The following is a 27,552-nucleotide window of genomic DNA, read 5'->3' as shown; positions in this document are numbered from 1 at the left end:
CAAAACTCTGTCTCAAAAAAAAAAAAAAAAAGAAAGTACCAGGCAACCCTTCAAAAAAGGTGTGCTTTCCTGAGAAAACAGAGCTGCCCTTCAAAATGGGAGCATTAACTACTGTGAAACTTGTCTTTGATACCCCCTCCAACCCACCTCCTATGAGAAGAAATTCGGTCTAACTATGACACTCTTATCTGAAGCTATTGCAATCATTTCATAGCATGAAATGTGTTGATAAAATTACTGCAAATGGCTAGAAATAGCTCAAAAGTAAAGGTTCTACGAAAAAGTTCAAGGTTTAAAAAATAGTGGGCTGGCCTCATTTCCCCCCCCACCCCGCCCATTTTGGTTTTTGTTGTTTCCTACCCAGGCAGATTTGCATAAAGACAGTACAGACATAGCAAATGTCTGACCGCTTCTTTTCAATGAATGATTATTCTGGAACATTGCTCAGGGACCATCTCTTGCTTTGAACAGCACTAAACCAAAAGCTTCCCTTTCAATTTACTTGGCAGGAACCAGGATTCTGTCAAAGATGTTGAAGATGAAAAATATACCAGAAGGTGTGACTGTCCACTTCTTAGCTGGAGAAGCTACAGTAATAGGTTCTTCTGCCCTAGTGGTGGAGAAAAGAGAGAGCACCTCTTTCTGGTCTTGATGGAGCCCCTTTTTGTGTTTCCTTTGAAGTTGCAGAACCTCTGGATCAGAATAGTTCCTATTCCTCTATCTCCTCCACAAAGGGGAGGGCAGGCTGGGTGCAGTGGCTCATACCTATAATCCCAGCACTTTGGGAGGGTGGAGGCAGGAGGATTGCTCAAGAACAGGAGTTTGAGACCAGCCTGGGCACTTGCAGCAAGACTCCTATCTCTACAAAATATACAACAGAAATTAGCCAGGCTTGGTGGTACACCTGTAGTCCCAGCTCTCAGGAGGCTGAGGCAGGAGCCTTGAGCCTTGAGCTTGAGCCTTGAGCCTAGGAGATCGAGGGTGTAATGAGCTATGATCATGTAACTGCCCTCCAGCTTGGGTGACAGAGCAAGACCTGTCTCAAAAAAAAAAAAAAAAAAAAAAAAAGAAAAGAAAAGAAAAAGGGTAGTGAGCAGAATTTGGAGAGTACTAGATGCGTATTTGGCTGCCCAGTTCCCTCAAGGCCCTGTGAGTAGCATCTTAGTAAGTTTCTCTTAGAGTCTATGTTTTAGCCTGAGCTCTTTAGCATGACTGCAAAGTGGCCCTCCATGGAAGTGCACTGTTCTCTCACTAGACTCACTTCTTCCCATCCTGCACATTTATGTGTTCCCAATGGGGAGGGTGGGGTTGAGGATGGGGTGTGGGTCAGTGTAAACCCATCATGGGCACTTGGCAAACTCTTTGATATGCAGGGCATATTGATGGTGACTCAGGGATATTATCTGATGAGAAGAGACCTCTTCACTGTTCTATTCAAATTGCATTCCCTTAGCAATTCTCATCCATATTTTACTGACGCCATTTGGCATCCAAAACCAAAACCATGAAGTCACAACTTTATTGAAAATACTATGGTCATGCAGCCTACAAAAACAACAGTGCATTCATTAACTTTGTTCATCTATCCAATTCATTTAACAACTATCTAACAAAATAATGCTGTGCTGTGCACAATTTCTATCTGGCAGGAAAGAACTTTGGAAAAACTGTCATGAAGACCTTACTTTAGAAAAAGGGACCTACATAATAACCATTGATGACAGGGGCCCATGCGATGCCTACGGGAGCCAGGCCAATGTGAGGCATGGGTGCCCTGGGTGGCATAGGCACCATAGGTGGCTCAGGTGGCATAGGTGCCATGGGTGCTCCGGGTGGCATAGGTACCATGGGTGGCCCGGCTGGCATACCTGCCATGGGTGGCCCAGCTTGCATAGGTGCCATGGGTGGCCCAGCTTGCATAGGTGCCATGGGTAGCCCAGCTTGCATAGGTGCCATGGGTGGCATAGGCGGCACAGGTGGTCTAGGTGGTTGTGGTGCCAGATGAACACACCAAGCAGGATCCAGAACAGGAACGGCATCATAGGGCGCACCCCAGATCACCTCCACAGGGGGGGCTAGGGCGGCAGCAGCCATGTTTCTCAATATTAGCATCCTCTGATTTCGTCTCCACTTGGCCCTTCTGTTCTGAAACCAAACCTTCAGAGGGGAAAAATGAATTGGCTTAGTGTATTGAACAGTTAACGTCATAAGAGAAAAAAACATAACATGCAATTCTATATGCCACTGAGACTTTAAACTGCAACAGGTGAAGCTATTTTCTTATTGCCGAAACATCTTAGAGGAGTGAGGGAGGGGCTCAAATATGCTAGTGGTCACCCCTGCCTAAATATAACCTAAGCCAACAAACAGCAAATTTTGGTATACGCCCATATAGAGTCCGTATTCCCAATACTAATTTCATAAAACAGGTCTACTATATTTTCAAAGGAAAAAGCGGGAGTGTCTATTAAAAGTGTCCTGGGGGAAATTTATGCTGTAGAATTTGGAAATAGATGAGAACATTGCCTTTTTTCCTTCTTTGTATTTTCTGGCTCTTTCCTTCAAAAATCCATTGAGAGGCCTATGTAAACCCAGAGAGGGGAAAAAGCAACTCAGGAAACCCTTTCTCTTTTCCTCAGAGTTTACCTTGCTTGCCTGAGGAGGCAGAGTATACGTCATCCATCCCAACCTGAGGCTAGGCCTGTGGCATCAAGACTCCGACTTTCAGTGGTCTGCTTTGTTGGGCTGCTTTTCCAGACACCAGTCACAGACATGCAGTGCATTTCGGTCACTGCACTCACACACAAACCTTGAGGCAAAGCTAACAAGCCCATTCTAATTTTTATTTTTATTTTTTTGGCAAATACTTCCTTGATGCAGCTATGATTTTCTGTAATTTCAAATAGTCACCTTTTGATCCTATGACCTGCACAATTAGTTGTCACTGCGTGAGTAAATGAAAAAGGTATTTTAAATAAACACAGGTAAGAATCTAGCCTGAATTGAGAGAACCCCCTAATCAATCAAATTCCAGAAAAGCCAACTTTTCAAAATAATATCACCAAAAAGAATAAAACATCTAAGATGTTTTTTCTAAGATGTTTACAAAAAAGCGAACACTCTCTTATGCGTTTGGTAGTTCCATAAAGTTAAATTTGTGTGACATCTGCAATGCATATGTTTGACTGTATACAATTCTCCTCTAACCTTTCCACCCTTCTTAGGTCAGGGGACTTTATTCAAAATCTTCTTTCTCTCTCTCTTTTTTTTCTTTGAGAAGGAGTTTCGCTCTTGTTGCCCAGGCTGGAGTGCAATGGCGCGATCTCGGCTCACCACAACCTCCACCTCCCGGGTTCAAGCGATTCTCCTGCCTCAGTCCCTGGGTAGCTGGGATTATAGGCATGCCCGGCTAATTTTGTTTCATTTTTAAAAGACAGTTTTCCAAAGCTTACAAATGTTTCCCCCATTACCACTTAACTGCAATATGTTAGCAATGTTTTCAGGCTGACATCAAAATCTTCCAAAAAATTAAAATTTAGGGCTACCACTCTCTACTAAGTACAGTGTTCTGTGTGTGAATTACTCCTCTTTCACCCCAATGCCTAAATATAAATTCACTCATTTAGCTAAGTACTTGTGCTTGGTTTTAAATATTTTAAATAATTTAGTACAATTGAACCTTCTTATAAAACTCAGCTCTTCTATGCATTAATTTGAATACTTCCCAGGTCAGATTGAGTACTGAAGATGACTCCATACAGAAGTGATCCTTTAGGGAAAACTAACATTCTCCCTAGAGGATACCAGTGTTACAAGGAGGTCAATCTTATTTATTGGAATATATTTACATATATATGCGTATGCATATGCATATATGTGTATGTAAATGTGTATATGTACATATACATGTGCATACACTATTATATATGGAGAGAGAGACAGCTATAAACAGATGTAGAAGAAAGAAGACAAAATTACATATTTTTCCCTTTAGGAAATCATATTTCCTCTGCTTATGAGCAATTTCCATAATCTGGAGTTTACTTATCCTATTTTCTACCATTAAGGCACCCACTGTTCAGAACTTATTTGCCAGCCATAGAAAAGACAACAGAAAACACCAATTTGAGAATGTCCAGGACAAAACCTAAGGCATGCTTTAGAATGGCTGTCCTGCCAAACTGCTTTTTCAAGATTTACTGACCTGCACTCTATCTTCAGTCAAATCCAGGCGTCCTGCAAGTATCTCTCTGAGGGGAAAAAATTACAAATGTTCAGTATTTGGAGTTGTGAATAAAATGAAATACATTAATGTGATCGGGTGCGGTGGCTCAAGCCTGTAATCCCAGCTCTTTGGGAGGCCGAGGCGGGTGGATCACCTGAGGTCAGGAGTTCGAGACCAGTCTAGCCAACATGGTGAAACCCCGTCTCTACTAAAAATGCAAAAATTAGGTCGGCATGGTGGTGCATGTCTGTAATCCCAGCTACTCGGGAGGTTGAGGCAGGAGAATCGCTTGAACCCGGGAGGCGGAGGTTGCAGTGAGCAGAGATCGTGCCACTGCACTCCAGCCTGGGCGACAGAGTGAAACTCCGTCTCAAATTTATATATACATATAAATTTGTACATTATTTCTATCCCCCACCTCTCCGTGCGGTTTTCTGTAATACGGTTGGGGCTCGCTTTAGGGAGGGTTTTCCCATGAACAACTTTGCTGTTAAATAAGATAGAAAAGGGGAATATATATAAAAGCGCCCGATGGTTAGCTGAATATGACTTAATTCTTCCGTTTATGAAACAGCAGAGAACAACCCTGGAAATCTTTCCTTGGGCGGTCGGTCCGTGAAAATAAACGAAATGCCAAACATCTTTAAAGCGCTGTATTGAACCACAGTATTTCTGTTTATTGTAAAAGGGAGAGGTGAACCCTCAAGGAGCGAACTCCAAACCACATCGGCCAAGCGCGCCCTCGGGGAAATTCTGTTTTGCTCTCTGCCGGGCGAAGGCTAAATACGACGAAGCCAGAAAGGTCCCCGAAACCCTACTCTGACCTGTCTTGATGTTCCGGACCCGAATTCCAGCCTGGCCAGAAAAGGCCTGCCCCTTCGTACACTACCGGGATCGGTACGACGAGGGTCCGGTGAGGCTAGCGACGGAAAGGGGTCGCTGGCTACCGAAAGCTCAAAAGTTCGCCGTCTGGTTGTAAAAGTGCGCTCCATGTGGCTGGGCGGTTATTAGTAGAAGAGAGTGAGGCGCTCACCACGCGCGCAAAATCTAAATGGCGCGTAAAAACTTATCAAGACAAATGATATTTTAATGCAATATTAAAACTTTAAAATTAATGCAGAAACAACCCATGATGAGCAAATTGCCAAAATTTTAAATAAAGTCAGGATCCGACCCTGCCTCACTCGCTTTACACTAGTACCGCCCCACTTTTTTACATCCTCCGCGCCCCTCCCCCCCTCCCACTCCCAGAAAACAAGGGCGGACCCAGCGCCCTTGAGCCCCCTACGCGGCTTTAGGCTCCAGAGGAGAGAGAAGCGGGTCCAGGGATGAACTGGGCGCCTCCGGGGTAAGTCACTTACCGCGCCGCAACGTCGGGGTATTGAATTTCTTGGAAAAAGTTCTCCAGCTCCTGCAGCTGAAACGGGGTGAACGTGGTGCGGCGGCGGCGTCTCCTCTCTGGGGGCTGTGGCCCCTCCGCGGCCTGTGGCCCCTCCGCCGGCTGTGGTCCCTCCGCGGCCTGTGGCCCCTCCGCCGGCTGTGGCCCCTCCGCGGCCGCTTGGGGCGGCTCCTCCTGAGGCTGCTCCGGTGGGTGGCGGCAGCCACCTTCACCATTTTGGTCGTCTGAGGGGACGGACCCTTCCGTGCCAAGGATGTTTTCTGCTTCTGCTCCTGCTCCGTACGCAGGTTCGGAGTATGCATTCTCCTCATCCTCTCCTCCCATTGCCATCAGCGAGCTCACGGTAAGTTCCTCACCTGGGATGGGAGGAAAGCAAAAGAGAGACACCAGGGGGTTGGAGCCCACGGCGCGTGGGCTGGAGGAGGCGGGGGACCCGCTATCGAAGAGCAACTGTGATAGCCGCGCCGCGTCCCATCCGCTCGCCTTTCCCAGGGAAAAGTTCCTCTTCTGGCGTTCGCGAAAGCTCCGGCCCCTGTCCAAGCACTAACCATTCTCCTCGGTGTCCTCGCCGACTGTCAGGCTGCGGTAGCCGGTATCACTGTGGGTGCACCCGCGATGAGACTCCATTCTCAAGTGCTGTCGATGAAGTCGTGAGCTTCTGTAGACTCTGCTCGGGATTCCGCGGCGATCCCGGGGTTGCAACTGGGACCAATGGCTCGGGCGACCGCTTCTCTGGCGCCGGGACCTCTTTCTGGCGCCGTCTGGCACTTGGCGCGCCCTTATATAGCGGTACAGTGCCTTCCACAGGTTCAAAGCGTGCGCACAGGCGTCGGTTAAACGCCCCCTATTAGCATTCACGGTACATCTAGTTGTAAGTGCGACCCCAAGGGGACGCATTCGTGGCCAGGGTGTGCAAAAAATAGGGCGAGCTTGCGCGAGCGTGGTGGGGGTAGTGTGCATGTTGCGCGGGAATAGTAGCTCCAAGTTGCAGCTTAACTAACTACTCCCAACTTGACCGGAGACACGGATTGGAAAAAGCGGCTGGGTTGTGAAAGCCGATTTGGGGGCGAGGGGGTGGGGTGAGACTGCACACCAGCCCGCGGAGAGGTATTTTAGCAGTGTTCCTCCGCCCAACTCGCTACACCGCCGCACGTGCCTGGAGCGGTGACCTTTGCTCTCCCCACGGAAAAGACCGAGAAACGGCGTTGAGGAAAGCGCGGAGCGTACAGCAGCCCAAACATGCGAAAGTGAACTTGTTAGTCTACCATGCAATTGGGTCCTGAGCACGACTTTCCCCTGTTAGAAATTGGTGACAAATGGATAGGACTATCTAGTTCTGCACAGTTCCCGCCAAAGTCAGGATAGTGATACAGTGCAATGATTGGCTAGAAGGCTGCTTGCTCTGGGTTTTTGAATTCAGAACCCACCGTGCATTCCGGGAGCGGGAATTTGGGGCTGGATTTGAAGAGCAATCCGTTGCTCAGGTACACGCTGCAAGAAATCCAACGTGCTTTTTGAGAAAGCTCCAAGGACTTAAGATTTTCAGTAACGAACTCATGTCAGAGTAAGTATAGAAATCTGCTAAGTGCATGGTGCATCCGAGAACGTTTACACTACTGGGGGGGGCGGGGGCGGTGCGGTATTTTGATGCGCCGCACTTGCTGCGCTTCTTTCTTTCTTTCTTTTTTTTTTTTTTTTTCTGTCATCCAGGCTGGAGTGCAGTGGTGCGAGCTCAGCTCACTACAACCTCCGCCTCCCAGGTTCAAGCGATTCTTCTGCCTCAGCCTCCTGAGCAGCTGGGATTACAGGCACGCGCCACCACGCCGGCTAATTTTTGTATTTTTAGTAGAGACGGGGTTTCGCCATGTTGGTCAGGCTGGTCTCAAACTCCTGAACTTGTGATCCGCCCGCCTCGGCCTCCCAAAGGCTGGGATTACAGGCTTGCAGCGCGATTCGCAGAAGCCTGTTCTGCAGTCTCCTAAATTGCGGGTATTTCCCTGGGCTTGTGCTGTAGACCTGGGGGAGTTCCCGCTTTGCTTACTACCACTTCTTCCTTCTTCCCTCCCCTTTCCTAGAACTATCTTCCTGAGTTCTTGCTCCCCAGTGATGTATCAAATTTAAAATGCCTGGGCTATGATTGAAGGCTGTATGGTTCTCCCCCCAAGAAGTGTTTGCAGGTTCTCCAAGACGTGTTAGTATCCTTAATATTATGAAAATAACTCTGTTGACTTAGTTACTCGGGACGCTGAGGTGGGAGGATGGCTTGAGCCCCGGAGGTCAGGGCTGAAGTGAGGCATAATCAGGATACTGCATGCCAGCCTGGACGACAGCAGACCCTGTCTCAAAAATAATAAGTAAGGGCCGGGCGCGGTGGCTCACGCCTGTAATCCCAGCACTTTGTGAGGCCAAGGCGGGCAGATCACGAGGTCGAGATCGAGATCATGGTGAAACCCTGTCTCTACTAAAAAATACAAAAATTAGCTGGGCGTGGTAGCGCGCGCCTGTGGTCCCAGCTACTCGGGAGGCTGAGGCAGGAGAATTGCTTGAACCCGGGAGGCGGAGGTTGCAGTGAGTCGAGATCGCACCGCTGCACTCCAGCTTGGCGACCGGCGACAGAGCGAGACTCTGTCTCAAATAAATAAATAAATAAAAGAAAAAGAAAAAAATAAATAAAAACCCCGTTAATAATGGGCCCTATGCTTGCCACTGTACACGATTTATCTTACTTTCACCTTGATAACCATCATTAACATCCTGCAGTTTTTTTAAATACAGAAGACTGGGCCCCAAGGAGCCAGGCAGCTTGCCAATGGCAATAGAAGCGAGTTTTAACTACAGAATGTGTGCACTTTTCACTCTGTTACTGCTGTCTTAATTCAAAGGAGTAAATAATAGTGGGATTTCAGGTAGGAATAGGAGGAGGTGCCATTTGGGGGAGGCATAGTCTTTACAATTCCTGGGTGTGAGGGGTCTCCTCCTTCTCTTGCACTAGTCCAGGCCTCTTCCCCTTGCTCCAGGGCCTCAGCTGGATCTCCCTAAACCACAGGACTGGGATCCAGCACTGCTGGGTTCCCCTAGACCATCTCTTCACGTTTGCTCAACACGGAGAGGATATTAACAGGACAAGATGCTGCATGCACTAGTTGCTGAGCTGGTGCCTGGAAGACCTGGTCAGGAGGGAGAGGTCATGAAGCTCACCTTCACTCTCACCCTAACCCTAATCCTCATGTCAGGGCCACATTATGACTTTCGTGCCCTAGGCACGTTTGCCTTCTTGGGCCCCTTCTTCCATAAAAAACTTAATTATATTTTACAGCTGTGTTGGTATAAGGGTGAATATAATTTGGGATGGATTATATTATTTTTTTCTTATGATTTTAAAAGAAATTGAGACATTTTCTCTTTTCTTTTCTTTTCTTTCTTTTCCTGAGACAGAGTCTTGGTCTGTCGCCCAGGCTGGAGTGCAGTGATGCCCTCAGGACTCACGGCAGCCTTTATCTCCCCAGCTCAAGTGATCGCGATCCTCCTGACTAGCTGATACTACAGGCACAAGGGACACTGCTCTCCACAAATTTGTTTGTTGTTGTTTTTTAGTAGAGACGAGGTCTCGCAAGTAGCTCAGGCTGGTCTCTAACGCCCTGCCTCCTCGGCCTCCCGAAGTTCTGGGATTAGAAGTGTGAGCCACCATGCCCAGTCAGTTAAGACATTTTCATAGGCTCCTAAAAGTGCGGTGGGCCTTTGGCACTTTGCCTACTGTGCCTAATGAATGAGACCTCCTGCCTTGTATTCACTTTCAAAAAGATTTCAAGGGCTATAACCCCACAGCCTTTCTGATTTTAAGCAAGACATTTCCTCCTAAGGCTGGCTCCTGCTGAGTTCTACAGGCTTTCTTCTCTTTGGGCTCCATACTGGGTGAACAATTTTTGCCTGGGGTGTTATCACACAAGAAATCCATACAGGGTTTAATCAAGGTGTGCAGTAGCCTACCTAGTATATTGGTAAGAGTATGGATGTGTTCTGTCACATCTTAGATTTCCACGGTTTACCAATGTTTTCTAAACCTGAGTCATTCATGTGTCCCTTTGCAAGTTTTGCCGTATCTGGGTACCAGAGATGATGGTATTTACTTAACATGCTTAATTAAATTGATCTACTTTTTGAAAACCTTAAATACCTAATTAAATCTCATCATAGGCAAAAATAGCTGTTAATTTCAGAGTTTGATATACCAGATTTATGTCAAGGATGGCAACAGTTGAGAAGCAGGGACCCTGAAGTCAGACTGCTGGCTTTGCTTTCCATTTGCTAAATAACTAACTTGGTGGGTTCCATAATCTCCTTGTGCCTCAGTTTTCTCATCTATAAAATGGGAATAATGGAAAGTACCTACTTCATGGAATTGTTGTGGGGATTAATTGAAATGATAATAGCTAACACTTAGCTAATTCTTACTATTCAATATATACTGTTAATATATACAAAGGGCGGTGCAAAGTAACATGAAATATTAACACATTTAACTCTCTTAAATGTGGAGGTAAATACTCTTATCCGCATTTTACCGATGATATTATTGAGTCACAGAGAGATTAATTTACCTAAAGGCATCCAGCTTATAAGTATTGGACCTTGGATGTGAAGCTAGCTTCTCAGACTGATGCTTTGTAGAGAGAATGTAGTGTGGAATAGTAGCTATAATGATTTTTTAAAATAAAAAAATTCAGCGATTTCTATTATATCCACAATGCTGTATAATCATCACAATTATCTAATTTCAGAACCTTGTATACACCCTATAAAGGAAGCCTGTAACCAATAGCAGTCACTGCTCATTGTCTCCCTCTCTGTTGGCCCTGGTAACCAGTAATGTAGTATCTCTATGGATTTTCCTATTCTGGATATTGCATGTAAATTGGAGTCATACAGTATGGGTCCAATTGTGTCCAGCTTATTTCACTTAGCATAGTGTTTTTGAGGTTCATTCATATTGTAGCATGCGTCAGCACTTCACTCCTTTTTATGGCTGAATAAAAATCCATTATATAAGCTGTACCACATTTTGGTTATATATCCATCAGTTGGTGGGCTTTTGGGTTGTTTTCACCTTTTGGTGATTGTGAGTAGTGCTGCTATGAGCATTCATGTACAAGTTTTGTTCAAATATCTGTTTTTAAATCTTCTGGGCATATGCCTAGGAGCAGAAGGGTCGAACGAAAGTTAAACCTATGTTTAACTTTCTGAGGAACTACCACATTGTTTTCCATGGCAGCTGTACCATTTTACGTTCCCACCAGCAGTATAGGTTTACAATTTCTTCACATCCTTGCCAACACTTATTTTCCAGGTTTTTGTTTTTATTAAAGCCATCCTAGTAGGTCTAATATCTTATTGTGGTTTTGATTTCATTATTCTTTTTTGTTGTTGTTGAGACGGAGTTTTGCTCTTGTTCAAGCAGTTTTCCTGCCTTGGCCTCTCAAGTAGCTGGGATTACAGGCATGTGCCACCAGGCCAGGCTAATTTTGTATTTTTAGTAGAGACAGGGTTTCTCCATGTTGGTCAGGCTGGCCTCAAACTCCCGACCTCAGGTGATCCGCCCACCTTGGCCTCCCGATGTGCTGGGATTACAGGCATGAGCCACCATGCCTGGCCTTGATTTCCTATTCTTTTTCTTTTTTTTTGAGATGGAGTCTTGCTCTTTCACCCAGGCTGGAGTGCAATGGCGCGATCTCGGCTTACTGCAACCTCTGCCTCCTGGGTTCAAGCAGTCCTCCTACTCAGCCTCCAGAGTAGCGGGGATTATTTTTGTATTTTTAGTAGAAACAGGGTTTCACCATGTTGGTCAGGCTGGTCTTGAACTCCTGACCTCGTGATCTGCCCACTTCGGCCTCCCAAAGTGCTGGGATTACAGACGTGAGCCACCGACCCTGGCCTTAGGATTTGCATTATTCTGATGACTAATGATAGTGAGCATCTTTTAATTTGCTTATTGGCTTTTTTCTTTTTTGAGTTGGAGTCTCTCTCTGTCGTCCAGGCTGTAGTGCAGTGGCGCGATCTCAGCTCACTGCATCCTCTGCCTTCTGGGTTCAAGAGATTCTTTTACCTCAGCCTCCTGAGTAGTTGGGACTATAGGCATTCACCTTCACGCCTGGCTAATTTTTGTATTTGTAGTAAAGACTAGGTTTCATTCACCACGTTGGCCTGGCTGGTCTTGAACTCGTGATCCGCCCACCTGGGCCTCGCAAAGTGCTGGGATTACTGGCATGAGCCATCATGTTAGGCCTATTGGCTATTTTTATATCTAAAGTTCCTGTACCATACAGAGGCTTAGGGTACCCTAGGTGTGGCTTTGGCACTACCACACGGAGATGACACACCTGCCTCCTTTCTCCCGGCTGAGGGCTAGCTGGCTAGTGCAGGCTCTGATGCTTTCAGTAGGGACATACTCTTGAAAATGCAATTTCATGTTAAACCACTCCACTCCACTTACGAGAAGTCCTTCTGCCGGACAATATCCCATTGTAAAGGAGCTAATAACAGACCAGAGATTTTTTTTTTTTTTTTTTTTTGAGACGGAATCTCCTCTGTCACCCATGCTGAAGTGTAGTGGCTGGATCTCGGCTCACTGCAACCTCCGCCTCCCGGGTTCAAGCAATTCTTCTGCCTCAGCCTCCGGAGTAGTTGGGACTAAAGGTGCGTGCCTCCACGCCTGGCTAATTTTTGTATTTTTAGTAGAGATGGGATTTCATCATGTTGGCCAGGCTGGTCTCTAACTCCTGACCTCGTGATCAGCCCGCCTCAGCCTCCCAAAGTGCTGGGATTACAGGCATAAGCCACCTTGTTCAGCCATGCTATTTTTATTAAATGCCATGCATAAATTATTCATGCCAGAATTCAATACTCTGGCTTTAAAAAAAATGGCATTACTTCTTAAAGATGTAAGGGGTACATGGAGGCTTTGTGAGAACCACAGTTCTCTGTTTCCTTCAGATTTCCTTCAGATTCTGCTTTTTTTTTTTTTTTTTTGAAACAAGGTCTCGCTCGGTCACCCAAGCTGGAGTACGGTTGTACTATCATGACTGACTGCAACCTCCACGTCCTGGGCTCAAGTGATCCTCCCACTTCAGCCTCCCTAGTTGCTGGGACTACAGGTGCATATTACCATGGCCGGCTAATTTGTTGTTTTGTTTGTTTTTGTAGAGACAGGATCTCTTCACGTTGCCCAGGTTGGTTTTGAACTTCTGAGCTCTAAGAGATCCACCAGCCTTGGCCTCCCAAAGTACTGGGATTACAGGCGTGAGCCGCCGTGCCTGGCCCTTTCAGACTGGAGGTAGTGTGTACACTGATGGAAGAAGAGGAAAACTTGCCAAGGTTATTTACATATTTATTCCTAGCCTTAGAGAAGGAAAGAGGGAAGGAAAGACAGCCTGGAGCTATCTGTTACTGCTGATAATTTTAAGTGGCAATAAGTGATTGATTTTGCTGATAACTTTAAGTGGCAATAAGTGATTGATATTTGCATTCCCTACCCTGTCCTGCAACACCACAGTCGTCTCAGTTTTGTTCCATGAAACTGAATCATTTATACACTAAATCCTAGTACAGAGGCTAGGGCATTGGGCTTCTTTGCTGCGACCAGTGTCAAGGGTAAAATTCCGTGATTTTTCTTTCTGTTTTGCCTGATCTCTTTGGCTATTATAACCAGAAGGTTTGTAGAATGACTGCTATTAATGGCTACCATCATTGTTGCATGAATTGGACACCATCCCAGAGGACTTCTTTGCTCTACCTAGGGTACCCTGGACTCAAGCCTCAAAAGGCCTGCTTCCTCCAGCTATACTCTGCAGATTCTCTAGAGGGGATATCTTTCATGACATTCTTGATCCTTGCAATGATCTGGTTAAATAATTTGTTTTTAGTCTACTTCATGGTGAAAGAAAAATGCCATGTGCTAATTATCATTGGCTTTCAGATATTTCAAGTTCTAGCGTAATGCCCACCTCTTGTAGGAAGTCTTCCCAGCCCATAGCACTCTTGCCGTCTTCTGAGCCATTATAGCACTTGCAGTTTGAACTATATTCATTTGATTCTTATCACACATCATCTCAGGCACTATGCTAGATCTGTCATATAATTTTATTCACCATTTTCTCCAATGTTTAACATTTAGAATGTTCTTTTTTCCTCTTATTTTTATAACCAGTGCTTTTTTGTGCATGAGTTATCTTTTTTTTGAGACGGAGTCACTCTGTCGCCAGGCTGGAGTGCAGTGGCATGATTTCTGCTCACTGCAACCTCTGACTTCCTGGTTCAAGCAATTCTCCTGCCTCAGCCTCCTAGGTAGCTGGGATTACAGGCACATGCCACCATGCCCAGCTCATTTTTGTACTTTTTTCAGTAGAGGTGGGGTTTCATCATGTTGGGCAGGATGTTCTTGATCTCCTGACCCGGTGATCCACCCGCCTCGGCCTCTGAAAGTACAGACGTGAGCCAACACGCCCAGCCATGCGTGAGTTATCTTTAAATACATGCAAACATGAATGCATGCATGTGTTGGTATGGATATATACGGATGTGTGCATCCATTCCTTAATTAGATTGCAAACTCCTTCCACTTCATACATTTCTTAGTATTTCCAAAGTAGTACTGAATACATAATAGGCATTCAGTAAGGATTTGTTGATTGGTTGGCAAATATGGGGAATATGGGTAGGTGTGGCTGGCCTTAGCCAAGGTGAAGGTTCCTGCAGAACTTTACTAGCTCAGCTTGTTCGGTGTTGCCTCTGCCCTCTTACTTCCCTTCCTGCTCTTCTGGCAGTCCCAAGGGACAAACTCTTGGGGCGGCAAAATTCTTCCCAGGAAGAGTCTGGGATTTACTTGGGAACTTAGATGTGCTTTGAGAAACTAGTCAGCAGCACACTCTCCTGTCTGAAGCTCTGTCTGTGGAGGACCTTGGAACTCCTGTCTGCATTGAGAAGGTTCTTCTATCCTGTCGCTTTGTCCTTCTTTATAGTTATCCTCATTTTCTTCCCCCCGTGTGTGTCTGTGTGTGTGTGTATTCCAATTTAGTGTCCACATATTTTGTGCAAGGGCCACAGATATGAGCAAGACATGGAGAGAAAGAAAACACATAAGATATTTCTTTTCAGTGAAAGTGAGTTTATTAGAGAAGTAAAGACATGAAAGAATGGCTACTCCATAGGCAGAGCATCCCTAAGGGACAAACTCTGGGGAGGCCAGATATTTTAATATAAGGTGGAACAAGGCAAATGTTATAAATACTATATTTATATTATAAATAATTATATTATCATTTATAATAATACAAGGTGGGACAAGAGATAAGGTATTTTAATATAAGGTGGAACAAGGCAAATGCAAGAGAGTACCTAAACAATCCTATGGGAGTTCGAAGGAAGAAGAGGTCAGTATATATGTTGGAAACATATGGAGGAAGTGAAATTTAAGATTAATGTTAAAGTATAGTTGAGAATACGTTTTCATCACCTTTTTTTTTTTTTTTTTTTTTTTTTGAGACAGAGTCTCGCTCTGCCTCGCAGGCTGGAGTGCAGTGGTGTAATCGTAGCTCACTGCAGCTTTGAACCTGTGGGCTCAAGTGATCCTCCCACCTCAGCTTCCCAAATAGCTGGGACTACAGGCAGGAGGCAGGTGCCACAATGCCTGGTTAATTTTTAAAGAAACTATTTTTTTTGTAGAGATGGTGTCTCACTATGTTGCCCAAGCTGGTGTTGAACTCCTGGCCTCAAGTGATCCTCCTGCTTCAAACTCACAAAGTGCTTGGTATTACAGGCATGAACTACCATGCCCAGCCTTTTTTTAAAAAACTTTTTTAAAATAACTACTTGTTTCCTCCTATCCTCCTAATCATAAAAGTAATGAATGACTATCATGATGAATTTGGAAAGTATAAAGAAGCCAAAAATAACATAACATGAACTCACTCATAACCTGTTGATTATCTATGGATGATAATGACAAATTTCTTTTTTTATAATTTTTTTTTTTTGAGATGGTGTTTCACTCCTGCTGCATGGGCTGGAGTGCAATGGCATCGTCTTGGCTCACCACAACCTCCGCCTCCTGGGTTCAAGCGATTCTCCTGCCTCAGCCTCCTGAGTAGCTGGGATTACAAGCATGTGCCACCATGCCTGGCTAATTTTTTATTTTTAGTAGAGATGGGATTTTTCCATGTTGGTCAGGCTGGTCTCAAACTCCTGACCTCAGGTGATCCTCCTGCCTCGGCCTCCCAAAGTGCTGGGATTACAAGCGTGAGCCACTACACCTGTCCAATTTTTTAATATGTACTATATTCTATGTAACTATCTGACATTCTGTCTTTGTTATCTTACATTATATCACAAGCATTTTCTACACATTAAAAATTGTTGGCCGAGTGCAGTGGCTCACACCTATAATTCCAGCACTTTGGGAGGGTGAGGTGGGCAGATCACCTGAGGTCAGGAGTTCAAGACCTGCCTGGCCAACATGGTGAAACCCTGTCTCTACTAAAAATATAAAAATTTAGCCGAGTGTGGTGATGGGTGTCTGTAATCCCAGCTACTTGGGAGGCTGAGGCAGGAGAATCTCTTGAATCCGGAAGGTGGAGGTTGCAGTGAGCCGAGATTGCCCCATTGGATTCCAGCCTGGGTGACAGAGTGAGACTCTGTCTCAAAAAAAAAAAAAAAAAAAAAAAGAGATGTGGCAAATATAGAATAAACTCCTGGCTTAAATGATTCTCCATCTTGAGCCTCCTGGCTAATTAAAACAATTTTTTTGTTTTGTAGAGATGGGGTCTCACTATGTTGGCAAGGCTTCAGTATATATTTTTTGAGTGAATGCATGAATAGGTGCCAAGCACTATGCTAGATCTGTGACATAAATTTATTAGACATTTTCTCCAACGTCGAACATTTAGGATTTTCCCTTTTCTCTCCTATTTTTTTTTTTTTTAAATAACCAGTGCCTTTTGGGCATGAAAATTTTATGGGAGGAATTTCAATGGGTAGAGTTTAGGAATGGGAAAGGGAGCCTAGGCAGATAGTTCAATATGAAGAACATACTTACAGGCCAGCAAATAGTTCAGTTTGGCTGGAGATGAGCTAGGGGACACATGGGAGTCAGGGCTGGCAAGTGCTAATAGGTCTTTCCATTTGCATAGCAGCTCTTAACTAAAAAGTGCCTTCATGACATTATTTTACATAATTCTTATAGCATTATTAATTCCACTATATAAAGAGGAAGCTGGGTGCGGTGGCTTACGCCTATAATCCCACCACTTTGGGAGGTGGAGGCAGGCGTAACACTTGAGGTCAGGAGTTCAAGACCAGCCTGGCCAACATAGCAAAACCTGTCTCTACTAAAAATGCAAAAATTAGCTAGGTGTGGTGGCACATGCCTGTAGTCCCAGCTACTCGGGAGGCTGAGACAGGAGAATCGCTTGAACCTGGGAGACAGAGGATGTAGTGAGTCGAGATTGCACCACTGCACTCCAGCCTGGGTGACAAGAGTGAGACTCCATCTCAAAAATAAATAAATAAGTAAATACATATATAAATTGAGAATTGGAGAGTCTGAGGGAACACTTCGCAAGGTCTAGAGATATTTTTGGGTGTTATAGCTGAGGGAGGCTTGCTACTGGCAAGTGGGTAGAGGCCAGGAATGCTGCTAAATATCCCACCGTGCACAGGACATCCCCCAGAACAAAGAATTATTGGCTCCAGGCTGGGCGCGGTGGCTCACGCCCGGCACTTTGGGAGGCTGAGGTGAGCGGATCACCTGAGGTGAGGAGTTCAAGACCAGCCTGGCCAACATGGTGAAACCCCATGTCTACTAAAAATACAAAAATTGGCTGGGCATGGTGGCATGTGCCTGTCATCCCAGCTGCTCGGGAGGCTGAGGCAGGAGAATTGCTGGAACCCGGGAGGCAGAGGCTGCAGTGAGCTGAGATCATGCCGCTGCATTCCAGCCTGGGAGACAGAGCAAGACTCCACCTCAAAATAGAAATTAAAATAAAAAAAGAATTATTGGCTCCAAAATTACAATAGTGCTGAGGTTGACAAGCCCCGAGTTAGTGCAGTATTGTACCAATATCAGTTTTATTGTTTTTGAAAACGTATAGTGGTTATGTAACTTATTATCTTTAGAAAAAGCTGGGTAAAATCTACACAGGAGCTGTCTATCTACAATGTTTATTAACTTCTGGTGAGTTGAACTGTTTTAGAATAAAAAATTATACGAATACTAAATACTACTGCTACTAGTAATGACTCCTCATTTCTTTCAAGATAAAATCCAAACTCGTAAACATATGTTTCAGGGCCCAATTCCCTCCGGGCCCGGTGGCTCACACCTGTAATCCCAGCACTTTGAGAGGCTGAGGCAGGCAAATCACTTGAGGTCAGGAGCTCGAGACCAGCCTGGCCAAGATTGTGAAACCTGGTCTCTACCAAAACATACAAAAATTAGCTGGGTGTGGTGGCTCATGCCTGCAGTCCCAGCTACTGTGGAGGCTGCGGCATGAGAATCGCTTGAATTTAGGAGGCGGATGTTGCAGTGAGCGGAGATCACGCCACTGCACTCCAGCTTGGGCGACAGAGTGAGACTGTCCCAATTTATATATATAAATAAATTGATATATATATATATAAATTGATATATAATTGGTACATATGATACATAAACACACACACACACACACACACACACACACACACACACACACACACACATATATTGGCCCTCAAGACTGCCAATCTTTAATGCTCTAATCCCTTTGTCTAATCCCTTGGCTTTTTAAAAAAAACAAAAAAAAAACAAAAACGGATTCACCATTTTCTAAGAGGAATATGGGAAGCACCAAGTTTTGTCGCCCAAGCTGGAGTGCAGTAGCATGACCTGGGCTCACAGCAACCTCTGCCTCCCCGGTTCAAGCGATTCTCATGCCTCAGCCTCCAGAGTAGCTAGGATTACAGGTGCCGCCCCCAGGATTACAGGTGCCACCCCCACGCCCAAGTACAGAGCTTAATTGGATTTCTCTCTCTCTCTCTCTCTCTCTCTCTCTCTGTGTGTGTGTGTGTGTGTGTGTGTAAGTCTATGAAATTTTATCACATGTATCGACCCCTGTTACCATCATGACAATCAGCATACAGAACTGTTCCATCACTCCAAAGAAACCCCTGGTTTCTTTGAAACTAATCCTTCATGGTGCTCTAATTCCTGATTCCACTGATCTAGTATCCATCATTTTATCACTTCAAGAATATTATATGAATGGGACCATGCAGAAAACATTTGAGACTGGCTTTTTTCCCCCCTTCCTCAGCATAATTTCCTTGAGATTCATTTCAAGTTGTTGCTCATATCAGCAGTTGTTTCCTTTTTATTTTTGAGTAGATTTATTTACTCATTTACCTGTTATGGACATTTAATTGTTTCTAGTTTTTGGTTATTGTGAATAAAGTTGCTATAAGCATTTGTGTACAGGTTTTTGTGAGCACATAAGTTTCATTTTTTGGTATAAATTTCCAAGTGTGTGATTTGTGGGTTATATTGTAATGGCTTGGTTAGGTTTTTTTTGGGGGGTGGAGTCTTGGTCTGTCACTGAGGCTAGAGTGCAGTGGTGTGATCTCTCTGCTCACTGCAACCTCTGCCTCCCGGGTTCAAGATTCTCCTGCTTCAGCCTCCCGAGTAGCTGGGATTACAGGCATCTGCCACCGTGTCTGGTTAATTTTTGTATTTTTAGTAGAGATGGTGTTTCACCATGTTGGCCAGGCTGGTCTCAAACTCTGGACCTTGCGATCCACCTGCCTTAGCCTCCCAAAGTGCTGGGATTACAGGCGTGAGCCACCGTGCCCAGGCAGTTAGTTTTTAAATAAACTGCCAAACAGTTTTCTGGAGTGTCTGTACCATTTTATGCACCTTTCAAGATCACTGATAGAGTTTCTTTGCATCATCACCAACATTTGATGTATTCACTATTTTTTATTTTAAGCCATTCTGATAGGTGTGTAGTGTGATACTTTGTGAATATCTTAAGAAAATTTGGATTTTCATAATGGCTGATGATGGTGCACATCTTTTCATCTGTTTGCCATCTACACATCTTCTTCTTCTCCTTTTTTTTTTTTTTTAAACAGAGTCTGTCGCCCAGGCTGGAGTGCAGTGGCTCGATCTCAGCTCACTGTAGTCTCCATCTTCTGGGTTCAAGCAATTCTCCTGCCTCAGCATCTCGAGCAGCTTGGATTATAGGTGCACATCACCATGCCTGATTAATGCTTTTTGTATCTTTTTATAGTAGAGACTGGGTTTCACCATGTTGGCCAGGCTGGTGTTTAACTCCTGACCTCAAGTGATCTGCCTGCCTTGGACTCCCAAAGTGCCTGAGCCCGGCCCTGTCTATCTTCTTTGGTGCATTTCTGTTCATGTCTTCTGCCAGTTTTCTAAATGGATTTCTTTTGCTGTTAGGTTTTCAGAGTTCTATATATAATTCTAAATTTTTTGACAGTTATGTGGTTTAGAAATATTTTCTCCTAGTCTGTAGCTTGTCTTTTCATCCTCTTACTAAGCTCTATCAAAGAAAAAGTTTTAAATTTTGATGAGGCCCAATTTAATCAATTTTTCCTTTTATGGATCATCTCATATCTGAGAACTCTTTGCCTAACCCTAGATCCTGAAGTTTTTCTCCTATTTTTTTCCAAGAAGTTTTATACTTTTATATTATAAATTTAAGTCTGTGATCCACTTTCAGTTAATTTTTGTATAAGGTGTGAGGTCTAAGTCAAGGTTCATTTTTGCCATTTTATCCAACTGCTTCGGTACCATTTGAATTATTTTGTGCCTTTGTCAAAAATCAGTTGGACATATTTGTGTGGATCTATTTCTGGGTTCTTTATTCTGTTCATCTTATCTGTCTGTCTGTCCTTCCACTAATACCACACAGTCTTGATTACGATTGTTCTCTAATGTCTTGAAATCAAGTATATTGATTCCTCCCACTTTTTTTCTTCTTTTGCAAATAGTGAAATTATTTTCACTGTTCTAATTCTTTTTCCTTTCCATATAAATTTTAGAACAATCTTGTCTTAATTCATAAAATGTCTTGTGGGGATCTTGATAGGAATAGCATTAAACCCTGGTATCAATTTGGTGAGAATTAACATCTAACTCTGCTGAATCTTCCAATCCATGAACAAGGTATGTCTCTCATTGGAGGGTTTAAAGAAGGATAGTAACATGATCTGATTTGTGTTTTCTGAAAATCATGCTGACCAACGTATGGAGAAATAGTTATTTTTTTTTTCTGAGGTAGAGTCTCACTCTGTCACCCAGGCTGGAGTGCAGTTATGTCATCGCAGCTCACTGCAGCCTCAACCTCTTGGGCCCAGTGATCCTCCCACCTCAGGCTCCAGAATAGCTGGATCTACAGGTGCGTGCCACCACAGCTGACTAATTTTTAATTTATTTTGTAGGGATGGGGTTCTCGATATGTTGCCTAGGCTGGTGTTGAACTCCTGGGCTCCTCCTGCCTCACCCCTGCGAAGTTCTGGGATTATAGGCATGAGCCACCGTACCTGGCCTGAGAAAGAATTCTTGAAGAAGGAAACTGTAGGGGCAAAGAGGTGAATTAGGAACCTGTTGCAGTCAGCTAGGTGAAAGGTGGTGATGGCTTGGACGAGATGGTAGAGGTGGAGAGAAGAAACTGGCTTTGAGGTTTATTTTTTGGTGTTTATTTTTGAGATGGAAATAATAGGGCTTGCTGATGGACTGAATGTGAGAATTGAGGAAGAGAAAGTGTCAAAGATGATTCCTGAGTATTTGGTTTGAGCCATAAGATGATACCATTTACTAAGAGGAATATGGGAAGGACCCAGTTTTAGGGAAAGAGGGTGAATTCAATTGTGGATGTTTTGAGTTTGGGGGCTGGTGGGTCTTCCAGATGTCTGTTATATCTAACAGACGGCTGGACATAAAGTCAGAAGCAAAGAGAAAAATTAGTGTTCTACATATTGATATCTATACTCACACACCTGTGCCCTTTGTATCGTTTCAATGAAAACTGGATTACTTTGCTACTCAAAGGTAGAAACTAGGCTGGTTATGGTGGCTCATGCCTGTAAATCCCAGCACTTTGGAAAGCTGAGGCTGGAGAACTGCTTGAGACCAGGAGTTCAAACCCAGCCAGGGTAACATGGCAAAACTCCATCTCTACCAAACCAAACAAAACAAAACAAAAATTAGCCGGTTGTAGGGGCTTGTGCTTGTGGCCCTAGCTACTGGGAAGGATGGGGTGGGAGGATTCCTTGAGTCCATGAGGTTGACGCTGCAGTGAGCTGTGATTGTGCCACTGCACTCCAGCCTGGGCAACAGAGGAGATCCTGCCTTAAAAAAAAAAAGGGTGGAAATGACTTCCAGGGCCTCAATAATTTGTAAAGGATTATTGTTCCCATCACTTAGCTCATAGGTGGAGGTGTGAGTAGAAGGGGATTTGTAACCTGGTTTCTTGAGGCGTGGGTAGCAATTATGTGATTGCTAATGCAAATGAGCATGGAGAAGTCATACAGACAATGAACTCAAAATGTCTATGTGCTCCTTTTTAAAATCTACTGCTGAGGTAGTTACCTTGCATATGCTACGTGGACAGATAGAGCTAATTTTTCATTTCTGGCAAGAAGAACAGGAAATGCCTGAGCCAGAGTTCTATTTGTACTTTTGAGGGTGGTGGTGTTTTGAGGGGAGGCAGAGTGGAAATAAGAACTGTAACTCATTTTGGCTATGCTCCTATTTACTCAAAGAAGCAAGATCTGGGAACTAATATGCTCTCCCAATGGGCTGGGTACAAGGTCCTGCTTAGGAGGAGCCAGGGCCATGAGCTGAGGCCTACGGATTGTCATAGGGAGGGTGAATTACAGACTTGAGGCTGGAGTGCAGTTGTATCAATACACCTCACTGCAGCCTTAGCTTTCTGGCCTCAAGCGATCCTCCTGCTTCAGCCTCCTAAGTAGCTAGCACTACAGGTGTGCACTACAACATCTGCTTAATTTTTAAATTACTTTTTGTAGAGATGGGATCTCACTATGTTGTTCAGGCTGGTCTCAAACTCTTGGCCTCAAATGACCAGCCTCAGCTTCTTTAAGTGCTAGAATTATAGGCATGAGCCACCACAGCTGGCCCTTGGAACTTTTAAAACCTGTCCTCTGGGTGGCCAGGCGAGGTGGCTCATGCCTGTAATCCCAGCACTTTGGAAGGATGAGGCAGTTGGATCACCTGAGGTCAGGAGTTCAAGATCAGCCAGGCCAACATAGTGAAACCTCGTCTCTACTAAAAATACAAAAATTAGCCAGGTGTAGCAGTGCATGCCTGTAGTCCCAGCTACTTGGGAGGCTGAGGCAAGAGAATCGCTTGAACCCAGGAGGCGGAGGTTGCAGTGAGCCTAGATTGTGCCACTGCACTCCAGCCTGGGTGACAGAGTGAGACTCCATCTCAAAACAAAACAAAAACAAAAAACGTGTCTAAAATCCAGGTCTATACTTAGTGTTTGAATAAATAGTTTAGGTCTAAAAATTTTTAAATTGGTGATTTTGGGTCTGTGTCAATAGTTCATTTCTCTTAAAACACATGGTGAACACCAGATGCTTTAAAAGAATATTATTCTAAGAGACAAATATTCCCTTTGATAGACTTTAATCTCATGACATCCCCATTTCTCCAGGAGTCATAACCTCAAAGATTGCTCTACCAAGGAAGCTTTCTGCTTTATAATACAGGAGATTCCTACAGAGAATGGCAGTCACCAGAGACTGGGCAGGGAAGAGGGAGTTAGATAGATTGAATAAGTTCTAGTATTTGATAGTCCACTACGGAAACTACAGTTCACAAAATATATTGTATATTTCAAAACAGCTGGAAGAGAAGAATTGTAATGCTCCCAGCACAAAGAAAAGATAAACGTTTGAGGTGATGGATATCCCAATTACCCTGATTTAATCATTACATATTGTAGACAAGTATCAAAATATCATATGCACCCTCCAAATATACACAACTGATATATATCAATACAAATAAAATAAAGAATGTTCTGCTTTTAGGAGGTGGAAGAATGGTGACTAAAACAGGGTAAGCAATCTATGCTTTCTAGTTGTGCTACTCCGTTTTTTCTTAGGTTGTGATAACCCTGGGGACTTGCCAAATCCCGTGGTGACCGCTCTTCACTCCATCTTCCTTTCTATCACATAGCCAGCGCCCTTCTAGAGCTCAGTTTTCAGCCTTGAAACTCAAAGTCCCCGCTCCTGCTTCCCCTGCCCAATCCCATCCCCCCCCACACCCCCCCACCGCCCCCGCCGCCTGCCTCCACCAATCCCGGTCGCCCTCTTTCGTTGGCCACCTCAGTGGTAACCAGACTCGAGTTAGGCACTCAAGGTGCGATTTCAGGAGAGTAATAAAGGCTGCCCCCTTCCCTCCAGTCTCCTTCATCAGCTTTGAGGCTTTAAGGCATGGAGTCTTTCAACATTCAACTCTCCCTTGATAGGAGCACATTCTGCCATCACGCTTATCATCATTATCAGTTTCTTATACTCCCATATCTGCTGTGGTGATTATCGTCATTATCAGCCTTACACATGAATGGGAATGAGTGCTTTGAGCAAAAGTGTTGTAGGATAGGGGAAAGAGGCCAAGAAGAAAAAGGGGCGTATGGGGAATCGAAGGCACTCCAGCAATAAGGCAAAAGCGGGCTGGCAATGCAGGCAGACACTGAAGCTGAACTTTGAAGACATCACGGTTTTGCTAAGGTTGAAACTATCATTGCGTCTCTTTTCTAGCCCATCAGGAGGAATCTGCAAAGGGGTCAAAGATCCCCAGGACTCAGCGCTTAGGTATCTCCTTCCTCAGTTGCTGGAAATCCCTGTTACAAAAAGTAATTTTAGCACGCCCTCAGGTGGCCAAATGGAATACTGCGGCAATGGCTTTTGAAGGAAGTTGGCACTCTGGAGGAACATCTCAGAATAGATGCTGGTGCTTGGCAAGTTGCTAGGCACCCGGCAGGGCAACTTGTGTGTAGATGGCACTCTTCCCTTTAGGGCACCGATTCTCAAGCTGATTTGTATAGCAGCCCTGGAATAATCTTATCAGGTTTATTTTGAACTCTGAATCTCCTCCTCCACCTTCTCCTCACAATGTGGTGTAGGTCTGTTTTTGAAATAATTAAAGTGAACTTATTTTTTTATATTCAAATATTATTATATGTTTTTAAACTAACTGCAGCTACCTCTAGTAGCACAGAGGATAATGTGTGTATGAATTTTCCATCTAAAACAGACTAGAGGAACAAAGATGGATTTTAAACTTTTGAATTTTTGGTATTTCAGATTTACAGAAAAGTTGCAAAGATAGTACAAAGAATTGTCATTATACTCTTCACCCAGATGCCCTCAAGTTAACATTTTATGACGTTTGCTTTATGATTCTCTCTCTAATTATAAATATGTATATATTTTTTCTAATTTGAGTATAAATGATATTCATGATGCTTTTGTATCCTTAAATATTTGTGTTTATTTTCTGGAAACAAGGACATATTCTTATAGAACCACAATGCAACTATTAAAACCAGGATATTGACATTGATACACTACTATTTTCTAATCTGCAGATTTTATTCAAGTTGGCAAATTGTCCCACCAAGGTCCTTTATAGAAAATATAAATACAGGATCCAATCCAGTATCACTCATTGCATTGCATTTAGTTGTTGTGTCTCTTTAAGTCTCCTTTCATCTGAAATATTTCCTCAGTCTTTCTTTGTCTTTCATGAGCTTGATGTAGAGTACATGTCAATTATTTTGCAGAATATCCCTGAATTAGAATTTGTCTAATGTTTCCTTATAATTAGCTCCAGGTTATGCATTTTAGGTGGGAATATCACAAAAATGTTATGTGCTTCTCAATATATATGATGTCTCTTTGTTTTGACCACAGGTTTTGACATGCAGATGTCAGAATAGTTAATCTTGAAAACTGATCATTCAAATAAGGTAAGGTTTCCTATAGACTCATGGGAATTTCAGTTACAGGGTGGGACAAAAGGAAGGAACCTGGAGAAACCATCCACTCTTTTTTGATCAATCTAGGAATGCTTTATGGAGGAGGTGGGATTTCAGGAATTTTGGGCTGAGACAAGTGGTAATTTTTTAGTGGAATATTTTAATATGTGAAGATCTTAATCTTGAGTTTTCAGGTTTTTTTTTTTTCCCCTAATCCTCCCTTGAGAATCAGAAGCCAGGGCTCCTGGGTTTTAGTTTAATTGCTGCATAACACTGGGAAACAACCAAGTGGTTCTTTTCCTGGTTCCCTAACCTGGAAAATGGCAGTCACTCACATAGGTGGGGAGGCCTTTGAAAGCTTTGGCTGGAGAAAGGAATTGAGGACATGAGTGTTCATAAGCCAGATTCACCATGGTGCCTAACTGAACTTGCTCCTCTGGGCTCTTCTTCTCTACTACAGTCAGATTTAATGTGTTTCCCTAAAGTTTATTTTATTTTATTTTGAGACCAGGTCACACTCTGTTGCCCAGGCTGGAGTGTAGTGGTGCCATCATAGCTCACTGTGACCTTTAACTGTTGGGCTCAAGCCATCCTCCTGCCTCAGCTTCCCAAGTAGCTGGGTCTACAGATGCATGCATGCCACAACGCCTGGCTAATTTTTTTTTTTTTTTTGAGACAGAGTCTCGTCTGTCACCCAGGCTGGAGTGCAATGGTGCGATTTCAGCTCACTGCAACTTCCGCTTCCCGAGTTCAAGCGATTCTCCTGCCTCAGCCTTCTGAGTAGCTGAGATTACAGGCACGTGCCACTGCGCCCAGCTAATTTTTGTATTTTAAGTAGAAATGGGATTTCATCATGTTGGCCAGGCTGGTCTTGAACTCCGACCTCAGGTGATCTGCCCACCTCAGTCTTCCAAAGTGCGCCTGGTCTCAAACTCCTGGCCTTAAGCAGTTCTTCCTCCTTGGCCTCCCAAAGTGCTGGGATTACATGCATGAGCCACTGCACCTGGTCATGATATACTTCTGAACTTTAAGACCAGGAACTAGAAATTTGGATAGATTTTTAAAATTAGTTATTATTTTTTAGGATGGAAATATATATTATTCATTACAAGGAATTGGCTTACACGATATGGGCATTGGCTATGCAAGTCCAAAACCGTAGGGCAAGCAGTCAGGAAGGGGTAATAATGAGCCCTAAAGACTCCTATAGGATAGGCGAATTCTTTTCCCTCTTCCAGGGTAACTTCAAACCTGCTTTTAAGGCCTTCCAACAAATTCAGCTAGGTTTGCCCAGATTACCCAAGGGGAATTTTCCTTACTTAAAGTCAACTGATTATGGGTTTTAAATACATCTGCGAAATGCCTCCCCAGCAACACCTAGATTAGTTTGATTGAATAACTGGGAACTATAGCCTAGCAGAGTTGCCACATCAATAAAGCCATCACATCTATGAATTTCCAGCCTCCTGAAGAACTAACACATTGTCAGATTTGAAGCTTTCTTCTGAGCTCCTGCCTGCTCATATCCTCTGCTTCTCTTAAAGAATCACAATATTGAACCACCACATTGAATTAAAATATATATCCTTGGCTGGGCGCAGTGGCTCACTCCTGTAATGCTATCACTTTTAGCACTTAGACAGGCAGATGGCTTGAGCCCAGGAGTTTGAGACCAGCCTGGGCAACATAATGAAACCCCATCTCTAGGAAAAAAAAATAGTTGGACATGGTGGCACAAACCTGTAGTCCCAGCTACTTGGGAGGCTGAGGCAGAAGGATTGCTTGAGCCCAGAAGGTCAAAGCTGTAGTGAGTCGTGATTGCGCCACTGCACTCCAGCTTGAGTCAGAGAGTGAGACCTTGTCTCAAAATA

The 27,552-nt window shown here is 44.0% G+C and overlaps 1 protein-coding gene across 1 annotated transcript; it reads right to left on the bottom strand.

Moving 5' to 3' along the window:
- Positions 1 to 1,506: 1,506 nt before the first annotated feature.
- ESX1 (ESX homeobox 1) lies at positions 1,507 to 6,251 on the bottom strand. Its single transcript, XM_032250968.1, has 4 exons — positions 6,173 to 6,251; positions 5,587 to 5,980; positions 4,205 to 4,250; positions 1,507 to 2,157 (listed from the first exon to the last, which is right to left on the bottom strand). The coding sequence occupies exons 1-4, from the start codon at positions 6,249 to 6,251 to the stop codon at positions 1,687 to 1,689; spliced, it is 990 nt and encodes a 329-aa protein (XP_032106859.1). The 3' UTR covers positions 1,507 to 1,686.
- Between the last annotated feature and the right edge of the window lie 21,301 nt (positions 6,252 to 27,552).

This window comes from Sapajus apella, unplaced genomic scaffold (genome assembly GCF_009761245.1).
Source record: "Sapajus apella isolate SASKATOON/1434 unplaced genomic scaffold, GSC_monkey_1.0 scaffold73, whole genome shotgun sequence".
NCBI classification, from domain to species: Eukaryota; Metazoa; Chordata; class Mammalia; order Primates; family Cebidae; genus Sapajus; species Sapajus apella.
Note: the sequence above shows the minus strand (reverse complement) of the source record. Positions and strands in the feature narration are given on the sequence as shown.

Excerpts from the sequence above, each read along its gene's own strand:
- ESX1 (XM_032250968.1), bottom strand. The coding sequence starts at position 6,251 with ATGGAGTCTCATCGCGGGTGCACCCACAGTGATACCGGCTACCGCAGC. Across the intron at positions 4,251-5,586 it reads TACCCCGACGTTGCGGCGCG|AGAGATACTTGCAGGACGCC; the intron begins GTAAGTGACTTA and ends TTTTCCCCTCAG. Across the intron at positions 2,158-4,204 it reads TGACTGAAGATAGAGTGCAG|GTTTGGTTTCAGAACAGAAG; the intron begins GTCAGTAAATCT and ends TCCCCTCTGAAG.